General features: G+C 42.6%; 1 protein-coding gene across 3 annotated transcripts in view; it reads left to right on the forward strand.

Moving 5' to 3' along the window:
- c1qtnf1 (C1q and TNF related 1) overlaps positions 1-11,001 on the forward strand; it is a 22,359-nt gene extending 11,358 nt beyond the window's left edge. Inside the window, exons 2-4 of one of the 3 annotated variants that reach the window (XM_031873905.1) lie at positions 62-225; positions 2,508-2,626; positions 9,857-11,001. In XM_031873905.1, the coding sequence (XP_031729765.1) occupies positions 86-225; positions 2,508-2,626; positions 9,857-10,407 (810 nt within the window). In that variant the 5' untranslated portion in view covers positions 62-85 and the 3' untranslated portion in view covers positions 10,408-11,001. Of the gene's footprint in view, positions 1-61; positions 226-624; positions 5,677-9,856 lie in introns of those variants that run through there. The other 2 variants (XM_031873906.1, XR_004213731.1) reach the window with 2 other exon arrangements.
- The last annotated feature ends 6,585 nt before the right edge of the window (positions 11,002-17,586 follow it).

Consider the following 17,586-nt stretch of genomic DNA (forward strand, 5'->3'; position numbering starts at 1 on the left):
TGTGTGTGTGTGTGTGTGTGTGTGTGTGTGTGTGTGTGTGTGTGTGTATGTGTGTATGAAGGAACACTGTTCTTGTGTATTGTAGATGACCACAACCTGTGTGATGGCCTTGCTGCTCCTCTGGGCCTGTCCAGTGGACCCCTACCGGACCCACTCTGATGAGAGAAAAGATCCAGAACCCAGTCGGGACCAAATGGGCACAAAGAACCACCATCAAGATGCCAGGTACCTTTCAATCGAGCCTGATGCATACATTTCCACTTCAATCGACAGAAAACTGACATATTTATGCAGAAACAAGAGTCTGACAGTAGTCAACTGGATTTGACTTGAAATTGAGTTGAAATGTACAACACAGGGTTGCATAATGAAGTGCAGTTGTAGTCACTTGATGCTACACAAGAAAACCCTACAAATGGTGGGTTTAAGGAGTGTTACAGCCTGAGGAAAGGTAGCACTCTATATTATTTATGGCTAGAGAGGATCGTCTTGTGTAAATATGACGTCACATTCTCGTTGTAATCGGAGCGACTCGGTGAAAAACACAAAGTCTGAAGGAATCGGCGTTCCAAGGTGAGCAGGGAGACAGTTGTATTTATGTCGTAAGTTGATTTTTGTACTCAGAGTTCTGGAGGGAGGAGCTCAGTGCCCAGCAGCAGTGTCTCCTTCTCCGCCCAGGAGCAGAGCTTTGCCCGCTGGGAGCCAACACCGTCACCCAGCTGCTGGAGGCCCAGGCCGTATTGCTGGGCCAGCTGGAGGAAAGGATGGACCCTGTTGGACTCTGCTGCCATAAAATAAGAGGTGAAGTTCCTCCATTATAACTTTAAGATAATAAAAAAGAATTCTTGATTCATTACGTCATTACATTAGTAAAACCGTAAAGGAAAAATAACCACCTTTTATGTGGATGTCCTATTAGTGCTGAGGGTAAATGTAATCCACTGAAGAAATAAATTCCCCTGTGAGCGCAGATAGCTGATCTCTGTTGCGGAGCCGTGCCAGCTGTGCCTACATGTACCAGGATGCATTGGGCACGAGCTGCGATATAATTTCGTCTTATATTATTACACCTAAACAGAAAAATACGACCGTGAACTTTCTGAATTCAAGTTTTTCTCTTACAGTGAATTAAGACAGGGTTTCTTGCCTTGTTAACTCACCATAAAACAAATTTAATTTAACCTGGACAGAAACAAAATGAAACTTTTTGTCGTTGGCGACAGCAATAAAATAAAATACAATGACATTCGTTACCTCAGAATGATTCCGTTTGGCCAACTTGAGCAAAGTTGGCCAGTCACCAGTCTGTGTTTTCTCGCTGCAGCTCAGGTTCTGGAGGGTCCCCGTCAGCCATGTCCCCCCCGCTGCAGCTGCAGCCTTGAGTGAATATGGCTGAATATTGAAGTCGGTGATTAAAACCACCCAAGTCGTGTAAAATTTACACTGTGTAATGATTACAGACAAACAAATCCTCGATCATAACATCCTCACTTATATTTTGGGATGCCATTTTCACAAGCGAGTTATTTTTTTGAGTGGCATTGCGCTCCACAGCTACCAAAACTGGGAGTAGCACTCTGTAATACTTCCTCACCCCAAGTACGTCACTGGGATGAGGAAGGATTACATATTTTACAGCTGTGCCCCAGAGACACAAAGAACATCAGTAACAACTGCGGGCGGATACTGTACAGCTAACTCGGATAAGTAAACATAAGGTTGAACTGCGTAGTGTAGAGGGTTTGGATACAGGATAACTCAATGACTGCAGGGCTGCTTGCCGAACGTAAACACATGAAATAAACTTTCGTGAATACATACTGTACAAACTCTTGCAAGAGTTTTACACAAGACAGATCCTTTCTAGCCGTAATCCTGTAGTCTGGTTGGACAACAGTGCCCAAATAATTCTGCATAGCTTGCCAGGCAGCAGCACAGTGAACAGGTTGGGTCTGGGTGGGTTTTGTCTTTTAATATTCTTTTAGCTCTTCTTAGGCTCTTCTTCTCACCAATATCACTGATGCTCAGTAGATGGTACCAATGATGTTCTGGGTGGTTTTAATCACCTGCTGTTGAGCCCTCCTGTCCTGTGCCATACACATCCCATCTTAGTTTGTAATGTTTGCAGTCAGGATGCTTTCTATTGGTCCTCTATGAAAGTTAACAAAAACTTGTCACAAGGACATTTTTCCTTCTTAAGTTTCCTTTAGAAATGCAGCAGTTAATGAGCTTTCTTCACCAGGATTGAGATGTGTGATAAGCATGTCAGGTTGTTTGTGATGCTGATTCCCAGGAACTTAAAGCTGTTTACTTGCTCCACCTCAGCTCCATTAATGAAGACAGAGGTGGGCGTCTTTGCCTCCTTTTTTCTAAAATCAACAGGAGGTGCTGAAGAAGATTTGAAGAATATTAGACTAAAAAGAGTTATACAAGTTTGAACTTAAATCAGAAAGACAAAAGCTTCCGTATGACTTGCATGCCTTGGTTTGGTTGTACTGTATGTAAAGGAGTAGGGAGGTGAGGGAGTGTCAACGATGCTGCGACCCAGGAGAGGAGAGTCCCCATAAGTACCAGCACTACCCACAGTACCAGATAGTACCACAGATCAACATTACTCTGCTCAAAGGTAAGCCATATTTAATACAATATTGGACTTGTGTTGGTTTCTGAAAGCTCATACTGATATTTACAGCATTTTGAATTGAAGCTGCTGACGGTGACAGACAGTATTTTTTAATTTGATTAATTCTAATTAGTAAAGTCCTCGCTATATTTCAAAGGCCTGTCGGAACAATAAAGCCTTCAAATCTTATTTCTGTCAGTGCTCAATAACTTCATATTGCCGCACCATATTTATAAATACAGTATTTAGACTATAACAAGACACAAATAAAGCTGCTCTCAACTCAAACCAATAAAAATATAAATATCTTTGACTTTATCATCATTTTAAGGCAGTGCTTGACCACCCCTGTGCTGCAGACTGGTACTGAAATATTTTTTTACAGGGACACAAGGAAACCATATGATTCAGCAAAATAGCTGAATAATAATAACTTTGTCCTATTTGTGTGGTAAATAACTTGCCATAGCTTACATCTTTCCTCATCTTTCAAAGGAAGTAAAGGAGACAAAATATCTGTGTGTTTACGTCAGTAGTGTCTCAATAAACTCTAATAAATAAATAAATAAATGGAAATAGGACAATGTAAAATGGACAAAAAGCCACATTTACAGATTTTTTTCTTTTAAATGGATATGAATTTCTGTCCAAACCACTAGAACGCAAAAACAACTAGCCAGCCCTGTAGGTGGTGATAAAGGCTACGTCAACAATACATCAAATACCAGAGAAGAAAATTCCGAGCATGCTCAGTGAGCTTATTTTCCTTTGGGTTGTTAACAAAAAAACAACAGTAAAGCAATAGCTAAATATTTCTTCATTTATACATACTTGATATTTGGTGCCAAGGCGATAGTTGTTGTTGAAGTAAACCATCTGTTATGTTAAGACGTCATCGTTTCCCATACACTCCGTTTTACCCGTCCTCACAGATACATGGTAATAACTCTACACCTTAAAAGGCATTTTCAAAAATATCTGTTTTAGTGACGTAAAACTCCGTTTGCAAATGGAAGAGAGGCCAAAATGTAGAGGAAAATATCCTTTTTTTTAAATGTGTGCCTGTCAACAGGGCCTAAATTACAAGTTCAGACAGAAATAAAGGTTTTTGTTGCTTATTTAAATTTTCACTTTGGGACTTCTCATCACAACCATTCCACTACCGATTAAAGACAAAACTGACAAGTGGTAGGTAGGAGAGGTTTCACTAGCAAGGACCACACCATCAAATAGAAGCGTTTAACAGATTTATTGAAGGTAAACGTGATTGAGATGCGAGGCTTGAGCTTCGTGTAGCTCGTCCGGTTAGTCGAATGAGTTGTGGGGAAGCTTCGATAGGGAATCCGCTGTAGCACTCGGGCATGGCGAACCCCCAAAACCCCATGTTACTTGAGACTAGATTGACCCAAGTACAGGTCATTACGATGTGGGTGAATGTAGTGGAGGTAGCTATTTGTCCAAGCTCTACGAAAGAAGGGGACATCATTAATCGAAGTGATGGTATAAGGCGGGGAACTCTGAACATGAGGCAGGCAAAAAAAACGGGCAAAAATGTAACTTCTAAGGTTCGAGCAATGTGAGGATTATTGCATCAAATAGCGGCGTGGATTTTTTGAACAGGCTCTTTGCGCAGAAGACCTGTGACAGTGATGTTATGGAATAGGTTAGATAGTAGGGTGTGCTGGAGGCCGGGCTCGGGTTACTCCACAAGAGTTTAGAGAAGTCTATTCCACATAGGTATGTTTGAGTGTCTATGGATATCAAGGAATGGGCCGAGGTAACGAAAACGGGTCATTGAACAAGATTGAACGACGGGACTGTTATGATGTACTGGTTGCGTCCAGGAAGTAGTGGAAACTCTTTTCCGAAGCTGACCCTGTGAACAAAAAGGTTAAAGGAGATAGGTTATCGATGATGGAGTTCTGCTGATCGATGATCGGCACAATCAAGGTAGGCTTTATGAGTTTAACGACAGCGTTGAATATGGCGAAACAGATGTTGGACAGGTGTCTGCAAGAGGGCGGATCTTCTGAACTTCTGGAATGAGAAACGAGAAAGCAATGGCGTTGCAGTGGCCCAGACATGAGTTGCATCGAGAACGCACTGGTAAGTAGGAGGGTGTCGCGCCGCCCTTTAATGATTAGGTAAATTATTGCTAGGTTGTCAGGAGTTAAGAGATGGACTTGCTGGGCCATTTGTGGCCCCACGGAATGGCTGCGGCTAGAGTGAAGGGAAAACGACTTGGCATTTGCCTGCGAGGTCCAAGGGCTGATCTACAGCAAAACATCTTCTGTCATGGAAACCCCCAAAAACCGGCAGAGGGAGCGGCATTGTTGTATGGACCAATTTTGTGGGTCCGTCGCTGGAAGTAAATGGCGGGGGGGCACTGGCGTCGCTGCCAGGTGTCCTGGCTATGGCAACTTGCTATGGTTGCAGAGTGTATTTGGCTTCTGGAGGGATACTGAACTACTTGACTCAGCTAGAATAAACTAAGTATATTGTTCTTGCTTTTACAAGTTGCTATTAGCTGTACCTGGGCTGCTTCAGTGTTAATGCTTTTGCAGTCTATGTTTGTGTAAGGTAGATGTGATCTAGTTTCACTTGGTCAATTGCCCTGTTAAATGCCAGGGGAGTGGCTTGCACTCCTGGCAGACAATGGTGGTTAGAAGCGTCAGCTTCCAAGCATCGGGCAAACAAAAGCTAGGGCGAACGAAGGCAACAGGGCGACTTTTTCAAGCCAGAGTTCGTCAAGCAAAGACTTCTCGAGCGTGTACTTGCAGGTCAGTAATCTGTTTATATTGACTACCACGTAGACATTGGGTCACTCCCAGGTGCCGTGACCCTACTAACCTCATCTATCCTACTCTCTCAGCTCATGGCGAGCATGGTGGCAGGGGGGGCTTTGGAATTGCCAGTCGGCAGTGCCGAAAGTTGTCTTCATCTCAGGCTATGTATGCATCCTTGCTCTCCCTCAACTTTTTTGCTTTAAGACCTGGATCACACCAGAAAACACTACCACACCCACAGCTCTGTCAGATGTGTACTCTTTCTCTCACACTCCCAGAGCTGCGAGGCAAGGTGGTGGTACTGGCCTGCTAATTTCCCCAAAATGGAAATACTCTCTTGTCTCTGTTCCACAGTTCTCCCCGTCCTCTTTCGAATTTCATGCAGTTACTGTCACTTATCCAGTCAAGCTCACCATTGCTGTTGTGGCCCCCTTGGTGAGTTATTGGAGGAGCTTGACACATTAGTCTCGCACTTCCATGACGATGGCTCCGCACTCATCCTGCTTGGCAACTTCAACATCCAGACTGATAAGTTAAAACCTCTCCTTTCCTTCCTCTCCTCCTTTGACCTTTACCACTCTTCTTCTCCTCCTACCCACAAGGCCGGCAACCAGCTGGATCTTATCATTACTAGACACTGTTCTACTGCTAACCTCTCTGTCACTCCCCTCCAGCTTTCTGACCACTATTTCATGTCATACTCCCTCTCCCTCTCCTCTCCCCCCTTACTTCCTCCACCTACCCACACGGTTTCTACCCACAGTCATCTCCGCTCCTTCTCCCCCACTGATTTTTCCTCTTCTGTTACCTCTGCCCTCTCCACCCTTTCCTCTTCTTTGGACAACCTCTGTCCCTTCACCTCCAGGCCTGCACGGCCAACTCCACCTGCCCCATGGCTGTTGGACTCAGTGCGCACTGATAGACGGAGCCTAAGAGAGGCTGAGCGTAAATGGAGAAAAGGCAAACTCCCGGACAATCTTCTTAACTTCCAATCTCTTCTTTCCACTTTTCCCTCCTCTCTATCTACTGCTAATATATCGGCTGCTTTCTTCCGCTCTAAAATCCTAACCTCTGCTTCCAATCCTAAAAAACTCTTCGAAACTTTCTCTTCACTCCTCCAACCCCCACCCCCTCCTCCTACTTCCTCCCTTCTCCCTGATGATTTCGCCAACTTCTTTGACAAGAAGGTAAATCATACAGATCCTCCTTCTCTCAGCCCCCCTCTCCCTGTCCTCCCTATCTACCCTCTCCAGCTTTCCCTCCCCTCTCCATGCCCTATCTTACCCTATCTTGCTCCCCTCTCCCCTAACGAGGTCCTCAACCTTGTTACATCTAACCGCCCCACCACGTCCTCCCTTGACCCGATCCCCTTCCCTCTTCTTCAGTCTATTGCGACTGAACTCCTTCGTTTCTTCACCCACCTCATCAACACATCTCTTGTTTCAGGCTGCTTTCTCACGGCTTTCAAGACTACCAGAGTCACCCCCTTCTGAAGAAACCATCACTTGACCCTTCTGACTGGTTTCTCTTCTACCCTTTCTATCCAAAACACTTGAACGTGCTGTCTTTAACCAACTGTCTTCCTATCTCCACCAGAACAGCCTCTTGGACCCCCACCAGTCCGGGTTCAAGATGGGTCACTCGACAGAGACAGCCCTCCTTGCGGTGACAGAGTCGCTTCACGCCGCGAGAGCGAACTCTCTCTCCTCTGTCCTGATTCTCCTGGACCTGTCTGCGGCGTTTGACACGGTGAACCACCAGATCCTCCTCTCCAACCTTGAGGGGATGGGCGTCTCAGGCTCTGCACTCTCCCTGTTTGCATCCTACCTGACAGGTTGATCCTACCAGGTGACATGGAGGGGGGCCGTGTTGGAACCATGCAAGCTGACTACAGTGGTTCCACAAGGTTCAGTTCTGGGCTCCCTTCTCTTCTCGCTCTACACAACATCTCTGGGTTCTGTTATTTGCTCGCATGGCTTCTCTTACCATTGTTATGCCAATGATACCCAGCTGGTCTTATCATTTCCCCCCGGTGACACTCAAGTGGAGGCACGCATAGCTGCATGCTTGGCTGACATCTCGATGTGGATGGCGACACACCACCTAAAGCTCAACCTGGACAAAACCGAGCTACTCTTCCTCCCGGGGAAGGGTTGCCCGCACCGAGATCTGTCCATCACCATTGATGATACAGTGGTGACGCCAACTCGGACTGCGAGGAATCTGGGTGTGACCCTGGACGACCAACTTTCGTTCTCAGCAAACATTGCATCGGTTTTATGCTCCTGCATATTCCTGCTCTACAACATCAGGAGGATTTGCCCCTTCCTCACTGACGAGACGGCACAGGTGCTTATCCAGGCTCTTGTCATCTCCCACCTGGACTACTGCAACTCACCACTTGCCGGAGCCTCAGTGTCGGCCATCATACCTCTGGAGCTTCTCCAGAAATCTGCAGCTCGTCTGGTGTTCAATCGCCCCAAGTTCTCCCACACAACTTCCCTTCTCCATTCTTTACATTGGCACCCTGTAAGAGCTCGCATCCAGTCTCCAGACTCTGGTGCTAGCCTACAGGGCAGTGGAAGGAACAGCTCCTTCCTATCTCCAGGCCATGGTCAAGCCCTCCACCCGACCACTTTGCTCTGCTGCCTCGGGGCGATTGGTTGCCCCGTCGCTCAGAAGTCCCTGTGGCCGGTCACGGCTTTTTTCTGTCCTGGCCCCACAGTGGTGCAATGAACTCCCCACTGACGTCAGGACAGCAGAGTCGCTGCCCATCTTTCGGTGCAGGCTGAAAACTCACCTCTTCAAGAAGTACTACCCTGAGCCTTCCACCTAGCACTCATATTAATATTAGTTTGTTGCACTTATTGTATTCATATTAGTTTGTTGCACTTATTGTATTCGTATTAGTTTGTTGCACTTATTGTATTCGTATTAGTTTGTTGCACTTATTGTTTGTATTAGTTTGTTTCTGCACTGTACTTATGCTCTGGTTTATGCTCTTAGATGCTTGTTTGAAAAAGGAGATGCACTTATGACTTCTGTTGACTAGTAGTTCTCTTGAATACCTATGTTGAATACACTTGTTGTAAGTTGCTTTGGATAAAAGCGTCTGCTAAATAACTGTAATGTATTGTAATGTAATGTTGCTGGAAGTAGGTGGTGGAGGGCAGTGGCATCCCGGTGACAGGTGCCCAGGCTCGGGTAACTTTCAGTGGCTGCTAGAAGTTGGTGGCCGGGGGGCACTGGCGTCCACTGCCAGGTGCCCCAGCTAGGGCAGCTTGCTGAGGTTGCTGGAAGTATTCGGTGGGCGACACTGGCATCTTAGTGCCCGGTGGTCTTGCTAGAGCCAACTGCTGCTGTTTGAGAAAGTAGGTAGCAAGGGGCGCTGGCATCCTGGACCCTGGTTCCCCTGCTGAGGCTGGATGATGTGATTGCTGGAAGTGTCATCAACTACTGACTCCAGCCGCAGTCCACTCCTTGTGAATCTCCCCCAAATTCTTGAATGACCTAAACCCCATAGAGAGAATCTATGGGGTCAATCTATGGGGTCAAGAGGAAGATGAGAGACATCAGACACAACAATGCACACGAGCTGAAGGCCGCTATCAAAGCAACCTGGGCTTCCATAACACCTCAACAGTGCCACAGTCTCATCGCCTCCGTGCCACGCCGCATTGATGCAGTAATTCATGCAAAAGGAGCCCCGACCAAGTATTGAGTGCATACTTTATACTGTACATGGACATACTTTTCAGTAGGCCAACATTTCTGTATTAAAAATCCTTTTTTTTATTGGTCTTATGTAATATTCAAATTTTCTGAGATACTGAATTTGGGGTTTTCATTAGCTGTATGCCATAGCCTAATCATCAAAATTAAAAGAAATAAACGCTTGAAATATATCACCTTGTGTGTAATGAATCTATATAATATATGAGTTTCACTTTTTGAATTGAATTACTGAAATAAATTAACTTTTCGATGATATTCTAATTCATTGAGATGCACCTGTAGATTATAACATTACAATCATCTTTTCACAATATTCTTTAGCAACCAATCAAAGGTGGAATCTTCATCTTTCACTATAAGTAAACAAATTGAAAGAATACAGAATTTGCTTACCAATGTTGCGATCTTGGACAATCTAAACTATTGATGCTCATTATTGAACTCAAAAAAGATCCAACAGAGATGAAGGCAGTTCAAAACAATTTGATCGTAAAATAAATCGTAAAAACGGTTAACCGACGGCTGTTAACTGTTAATTTACATGCAAAGGATGAAATATAACTGTATGTTATAGTTCTTCTAAAATACTGTAAGATACCATTGTAAATCCACCGTAAATTTGCAGCAATTCATTACAGTTGAAATGGCCATTCAGCACAGATGAGACTATCCTAAAAAGAAAACTAAAAGCATTGCTTTCTGCTGCTCCTAGGTGAGAAGGGTGATATCGGTGAACGAGGACCTCTGGGTAAATTAGGCAGAGCTGGTCAGAGTGGTCCTCCAGGTCCCAATGGCCTAAAGGGCAGCAAAGGCAGTCTGGGCCTCCCTGGTGAGTCCTGCAAGTCCTACTTTGCAGCCTTTTCTGTTGCCCGCAAGAAGGGTCTACACTCCAATGACTACTACCAGACACTGGTATTCGACAAAGAGCTGGTCAACCTCTACGGCCACTTCAACATGTTTACTGGTAAGTTATATTGCTACGTGCCGGGCATCTACTACTTCAGCCTGAATGTGCACACGTGGAACCAGAGGGAGACGTACCTACACGTGATGCACAATGAGCAGGAGGCGGTGATCCTCTATGCCCAGCCCAGTGACCGCTCCGTCATGCAGAGCCAAAGCCTGATGCTGCAACTTGAGAGGGATGACCAGGTCTGGGTGAGGCTCTTTAAAGGCGAGAGGGAGAACGCCATCTTCAGTGACGAATTTGACACTTACATGACCTTTAACGGACACCTATTTAAGCCCAAACAAGAGCTTTAGGTAAAAGACTGACAAGTGTGAGTTGGAACCTTAAAAGGTTGTATGTATGGACAAATAATGTTCTAGAGCAGTCCTTCCCAAACACTGGGTCGGGACCCACAGGTGGGTCGCAGGAGATTTTAAATAAATTTCCAGAATTCCTTCCAAAGTCTTTTGTTTAACATTTATATCTGCAGTACACCTTTAAGCCGAATGAGGTAGTTTGAATGTTATTGTTCTAGTATACCAACTAATATCATTGAATCTAATATGAAAGGCTAGAATACATTCTGTTTGCTTTACTGATGAGAGTGAAAAACTAGAGCCTGTTAACTCCACCTAAATGTATTTATTGGGTCTTATTTATATTAGTATATTACATGTACTGTATGTTTTCAAACATAAAAGCATAAACAAAGTTGGAATCTCCTCAAAATGGCTGGTTTACCCATTATAGATGATAAGCGGTAAAAATGGTCTGGAACGTTTATTTACGTACAGATTTGCTCTCCTCCGATTTATAGATGCGGCCCGTTGTGAAATGGGTCCTGATGGTTTGTCATTTTGAAATAGTGGGTTGGGAAACACTGGTCAGCTATTCTGAACCAGTGGGCTGTGACCCCAGAGCGCCATCTAGTGGACCACAGATGTACTGCCACATGGTTCGATCAGATAAAAATGTCAATCTTTTGGTAATTTACAAAGTTTCATTTGAATACCACAATGCCAATGTTTTACAACTGTTAGCTAGCTGACGTTCCCTCGGATGCAGTGACACCCTGCACTAGTAAAAGCTCTAAAGTGTGGGTTGTGGAAATTAGCAAGCCCTATAGTTTCTCACTGAGGGTAAGCAAAATGTTTATTTTGGTCATTACATTATTACATTATTTATAGCACAGTTTATGTTTTCCTCCCTTTTTGTTCATGTTATGTTTATTTTTTTTCCTTATTTATTTAGGAAGGAGGTCCAGGGACATTTCTTACCAATCAGAAGTAGGCTTTCAGTTACAAAAGGTTGAGAACCCCTCAAACTATACTATCAAAGTGGTATGAAACATAACTTCATATTGACAGAAATTTTACTAAAAAACAAAAAAATCAAATCAAGTCACACAATGGGCCTTATGCAAGAACCAGTCAACATATTTGTTTTGAAGTGGCATGAGTGATTAAAGATAATTAGTGCCATTCACCAATTTTCTTGTATTTAGAATTTACAAGTAACCACCGTTGAAAATCAGTGGTCCAAAGCTGACCTGTTGGAGTCATGTCCAGATAGTCTGCCTGTTGCCACAGGGGTGACAAGAACTCATTTTTGACTTGTGAATTATAACACATTAAGCTGAATTTCTTAGTTTCGATATATGTTGACTAAAATAAAATGTAAATTAGCTAACTAAATAAACTTTTCTGTTCCCCACATCAACATTATTATCATGGCTCGCTGAGACATTTTTAGATTTGTACATTTGAGTAGTCACTTGGAAGATCTTGCCTCATTCACCAATAGCTTCCTTTCTTCTTACATTTGTTCTCAAGAAAGGTCCTAAGTAAAGTCTAGTGAATAGTTCATACCTCTTTTTTTATAATGATGAATCCCATTGTCCTTGTAAATTGAAGGTGTGTGCCAGTTGATCCTCATTAGCAGGCAAACACTACAGTCTATAAACACATAGAAGCCATGAGACCGCAGGGCCGTGGGCACACAGAAGAAAAGGTGAGAGAATGAAGTCACGATTGGCCAAACAAAAGTCTAAAGAGGGTGGCGCACCGGAACAAAGGTTGTTGGCAAATAAATAATTAAGTAAAGTTATGATGAATGATGTGAGAAATGGAAAGAAGGTATGAAAATACATTTCTGGCCGTGATAACTAATCATGAATTATGTTGGAAACCACGCATAAAGAATGTAAAAAAACACAAATGTCTAAAAACCATTGTAATATTAAACTAAAGATATCTTGAATAAGTCTACTGTATTGTTCTCTCGTACATTACTGTGTAGAGGGAGACACGTACTGAATCAACACTGATCCAATTTTCATGCTACACAAGAGAGCTATAACAATTGTAAATTGATCGGATTATTACGAACCAACCAACACACTATTTATTAACTTACATGTTTTAAAATATTGTGATCTGGTTGATGTTCAAACTGCACAAAATCATGTGCTTCCCAACTGTATTCAGTTGTGTAACATCAGGGAGAGCAAATACATTTTTTTTAATGAGGTAGTCAACACATATACGTAAAACTGAAGTATGATTATTATTTTGTAAAACCATCACTAGTTCTGAAGTGGTTACGTCATATTTAGCAACGTCAATAGAGGATATAAATCACACCAATCAAAGATGCATGGGATGCTGCTACTTGTTCAGTGTTGAAGTTAGTGTATTTATACATTTTAAAAGAACATAATGCTTCGTAAAATAATGAGAATAGTTTTTTATAAAAAATGAAAATTATCAACATTATGTATTTTGAACAACTGCAGAAACATGTCAGCAGAACTCAAATGTGTCTCAGTGTGCTCTTGAGTTAGTGTTTGACTCTGTTCTCACCAAAGAACAACTCCCGACAAAGAAAACATCGGTGAATGTCAGAATCTTTGTGAAAACTGCGTAAGTGGCTTTTAAGAGGAAATGTTCTTTTTCAGAACGGTTGGTGACAAGTAGGATCCCTGCTTCCTGTTACAGAGAGGACCGCACTACTTCTGCTCTGCGCTCCTCCTCAGCATTTCTTCATTTGTTTTAAATGTCTGGCAAATGAATGCATGACAGCCACCAACAAGGGTATAAGGGTACATGAAGTGAACCATTTGATATGAACTTGTAGCACATCATTTAAATGCAGTGTATACAGTGTATCTGTATGAATGTATAATGGTATTTTAAGCTATAAAATGCAGGACCATTTCAATTATTTATCATTTCACTTTAAACATTTTAAACATTGAAGATAATATTTTAAAGTCTCCTTTTCCAATCAGCGAGGTGTCTTTTTTTTTGCTTTCATCACGATGTCTTTGACGACTCACATGATGAATATGATGTCACCATGTTAAGTACCGTACATTCAAATTATATATATATAAAGATGTGAAAAGTTTATTGTCTTGCGTTCCTTGCTTTGTTTCTCAGTTGTTAATTTAAAAAAATATTTTGTGACATGAAGTATGCAGACAAATGAAAGGAGTCTTTCCTTTTTAGCATTATGGACTGTGCAAACTGGCCAGGGTTGATGTCACCCAATCACCACACGATGGCAGACTTGACTGTGATTTGCCTTGATGCAAAGACGTTATCTGTAACATTACATGGACACCGGTGCCTCAGTACTGTTACATAGTCCGTCAGAAACAAGGCTGTCAGCTGAACATGCAGGAAACTAAACGGCTTTTTACATTATTTTTTTAACAATGACCATTAGCTAGATTACACCTAATGTGTTGCAATGTGGAAGTTGGCTCTAATCTACTCTCTGTGTGAGAAAAATAACCACTTTACTTTTCATCTCACTGAACACAAAACATGAACACAGCCTCTCATCCACCGCCTCATTTGTTGTAAGAGACAGTCCAAGATTGATGTTACGGTCTAACTTTTTCCCAAAGCCCTGCTCACAATATCAATACATCATTTCAATTGAAATATGTTATTTCCAGGACTGAAAAAAATACAAGAAGTTGCAGCGTTGTTAACATCACTCAACGGGATCGGCAAAATAATTAAAACAACGTGTAGAAAAGGACTTAGTAGGTAACTAACAATCACATGGTTGATTGAATGGCAGTCAGCAAGACGCCTCTTTTCATATGTGATTTTTTAAACCCGGCTGATTTACAGAAAACAAAAACGTCTCTTTATTTTTCCCCTTCACAGTGAGAATTGCTGCACAACTCTTCTCCAGTGCACCACGTGTGTCTTCTGTCCCTCTATCAGTTTTCTAAACACCACCAGGACAGTCTGATTTCAGCTTCTGAACATGGTTAGGGCTATCAGCCCGTCAGCGTTCGCAGCAGGGTCACCTCTTTTCCCACTAATTTACAAATGACAGCAATCCTCACCCTTACCTTGTCCTGTGCTTTGGCTCCAACAGCCAGCCATCCTCGTCCCCAGGGGCTTGTACTCATGAAATATGTGATTATATATGTGAGGCCTACGAAAAATATACATTTTTAATTCAGTGAGCACTCTGAACGGGCTGGTACAGACATGGCATTTCGTCTGTTTATTAGCATATGCCGATAGGAGGCCTGTACTAAATAATCAACCTCCGAGGGGGAAGCTGGAGAGGCATTAATATTTCATAGCACATGCTGTACCTGTGTATATATAAACATAGATCGTCCTAGTTCTTTTCATCATGGTTTATTAGGTATTAAAGGTAGAACTCTGGTTCCCCCCTGGCTTTTTAGTAATCAGTCTATAACCAGGCCTAAATACCAGAGCAGGAAGGACTTGTGATTTGATTATATGATGTGAGCAGGTACAGGGCCACAGAGCTGGGATCTCTGGTGGTGAGGTAAAATGCACCATTATCATTATTGTAATGATTATTACAATAATCATTACTATTATTATTAGTAGTAATAATATATAATAATGATTCCTGGATGCAACAGACTGGTGTTGCAGTAGCTGTGCAGAAGCTACAGTATTTCACTTTTTATGTCACTGCTTGTTAAATCAAATATGTGTGTGGGTGATATTATTGATATGTATCCATATCAAATATATTATATTGTAATAACAATATATATTAAAGTTTATATACCATTTCTGGAAACTCAAATGAGAATCTGTTTTTGGATAATCATGCAAATATCAGACTTAATGCAAAAAATAATTTACAAATCCAATATAGCCATAAAGCAGCTGTTCTCATTGATCGTTAGGAAGGATCAACTGCGAAGACTGGGAGTGACTGGTTCACAGAGTTCAAGGCAAAGTCTGCTTAGTTTATAACTGAAAGCATGAAGATAGTCAGTGTTCCTGGTTGAAAACTGGCTAAAGACGTGGTCAAACATGAGAAAAGCTTTGAATGGGAACCAATGAAACAGGGAAGATGGGAAGTTGATTAAAAAAGGAAGAAAGGAAGCAAGGGTGGCCCAAGCAAGGAAGGAATTTGTATAGATAAATAAAGCACGGCAGGTTTCTTTTAGTCTTATTAGCGAGGAATCGAACGCACCCAGGGATGTGAAGCAGTGAGCAGGCCGACACCGCCCCCGTCTCTCTCACCCTCTCTTCCCCTGCTCAGGCCCATCGATGATGGGACAGTGGTGGCTGTGTCAGCACCGCCAAGAGCTCCCCTCTGCAGCCACAGCACGTCAATACTAATCGTCTGCCTTCTCTGTGTGTGTGTGTGTGTGTGTGTGTGTGTGTGTGTGTGTGTGTGTGTGTGTGTTTTCAGCCCTCCTTTATTTAATCAAGTAGTCTTACTGAGATCAAGATCTCTTTTTCAAGAGACAAAACAGAAAACGTTCATAAAAACATCACCACAGTTCAGCCGAGCAGACAGCGACAGACGGGGACTGGTATTATTCGAAGCGATCAGCGAGTGTCAGCTCATTCGAATAATCGAAGGAGACAAGAAGGTTTAATTTCTGCACAGGGCGTTGCATTAATAAAAAGCCTTATATATGTGAGACGGCCGTGTCAAGTTTACAGTTTGTAGCGCTTTTCTACATCTTCACCACATCTGCTCTAGGGACAGAAGAAAAATAAACATTTCAAAGAAAAGTCAACTAGCCGTGTAACTCTTCAAGGTGGAAAGACAGTAATGCGTTATGAATATTAGAATACTGTTACACTCCCCAGGAACAGTCTCACAGTCCCAGTGAACTGCTTCTCACATGTGACATTTAACCAAGAAGACCTTGATTAAAACCGCTCATACAGTAGCCTACATTTAAATGCTACAAAGAGCCATATAGAGACCTTTCTTTCTCAAGCCGCATGTGTGTGCTGTGTCCAGGTGGAAGGACAGAAGAAGAGCATGTGGTGAGAGGTTTTTCAGCATATCTGCTGAATGAGCAGCTCTGACTGTAAGGTTTCAATCATCCATTGTTTAATATATGGATCCTTTATCATGGTTTATCTTATCTTTATATTTCGTGATAGAAAACATGGAATTAATTGAGAAAATTAGAAATATTTATGGATAAAGATCCATATATATATATAGAGATATTCAGATTTTGCAATAAAGTAAATGCCTGATAATTCAAGATTTGAAAGTGTAATTCAAAACTTCAATGAAATGTTTGAACTTTTCAGCTTGTTCATATCTTTTTTCTTATGAGATGCATTTAATGTTTCCTAGTGATCCATAAATGTTCTCATGTTTTCCTTTAACTCGTCTGGTCTGCTGCTTTTGAGCCAGGCCGTAACAAAAGCTAATTTTCAGCTTTTAAACAAATAAATTTCCACTTTTCTTACAGATTGTATATATGTTAAGGGGTAGTGTAGTTGGTAGACCCAAACGCACGCACACACAGCAGGTTTACCCCAGCCAAGACTTTTTAAATGTGCAGGAGGAGTCAAAGAATGAACAAACAAAAAACAAAGACTAACTGTCCAGCAAATTAAAGTCACTCCTCTTTCTCCACCGGAGTCGGGAGGGAAGCTCAACCGAGGCCGGGACAGGTAGCCTCCGGAGTCGGGAGGGAAACTCGACCGCACTCAAATACTGAAGGAACAGAAAACAAACAGATAACGATCTTCACTGAATCTGTGTTCAGACTTACGTGACCAGACTGGTAACCGGACGGACTGACGACGCGCCGGTGAAACGCCGAGGTATTTAAGCCAGTCAGCGGCGATCACTGGAATGAGCCACAACTGAGCCTTAGGAGAGAGGCGTGAAGTGGGCGGAACACGAGGCTGTAAACTGTAGGCTGACACAAAAAACAAAACATAAGCACATGGCCCACAATAACAAAACAGACAGGGGGAAAAACAGAGGCGCACACACTAGGAGCAGACAATATATTAGAATATTCATTACAATTCCTCTCTTACACAATGTAACTATCTAAACAACAGGATACATTTTTTGAGCTTTATTCATTTTAATTTCAAGCTTCAAACTATGATGGTCTAGGTCCCCCCTCTACCGTCCATCCATCAATCCATTTTCCTCCGCTTATCCGGGGTCGGGTCGCGGTGGCAACAGGCCAAGCAGGCTGACCC

Source organism: Anarrhichthys ocellatus, unplaced genomic scaffold (genome assembly GCF_004355925.1).
Source record: "Anarrhichthys ocellatus isolate YVR2014 unplaced genomic scaffold, GSC_Weel_1.0 scaffold76, whole genome shotgun sequence".
NCBI classification, from domain to species: Eukaryota; Metazoa; Chordata; class Actinopteri; order Perciformes; family Anarhichadidae; genus Anarrhichthys; species Anarrhichthys ocellatus.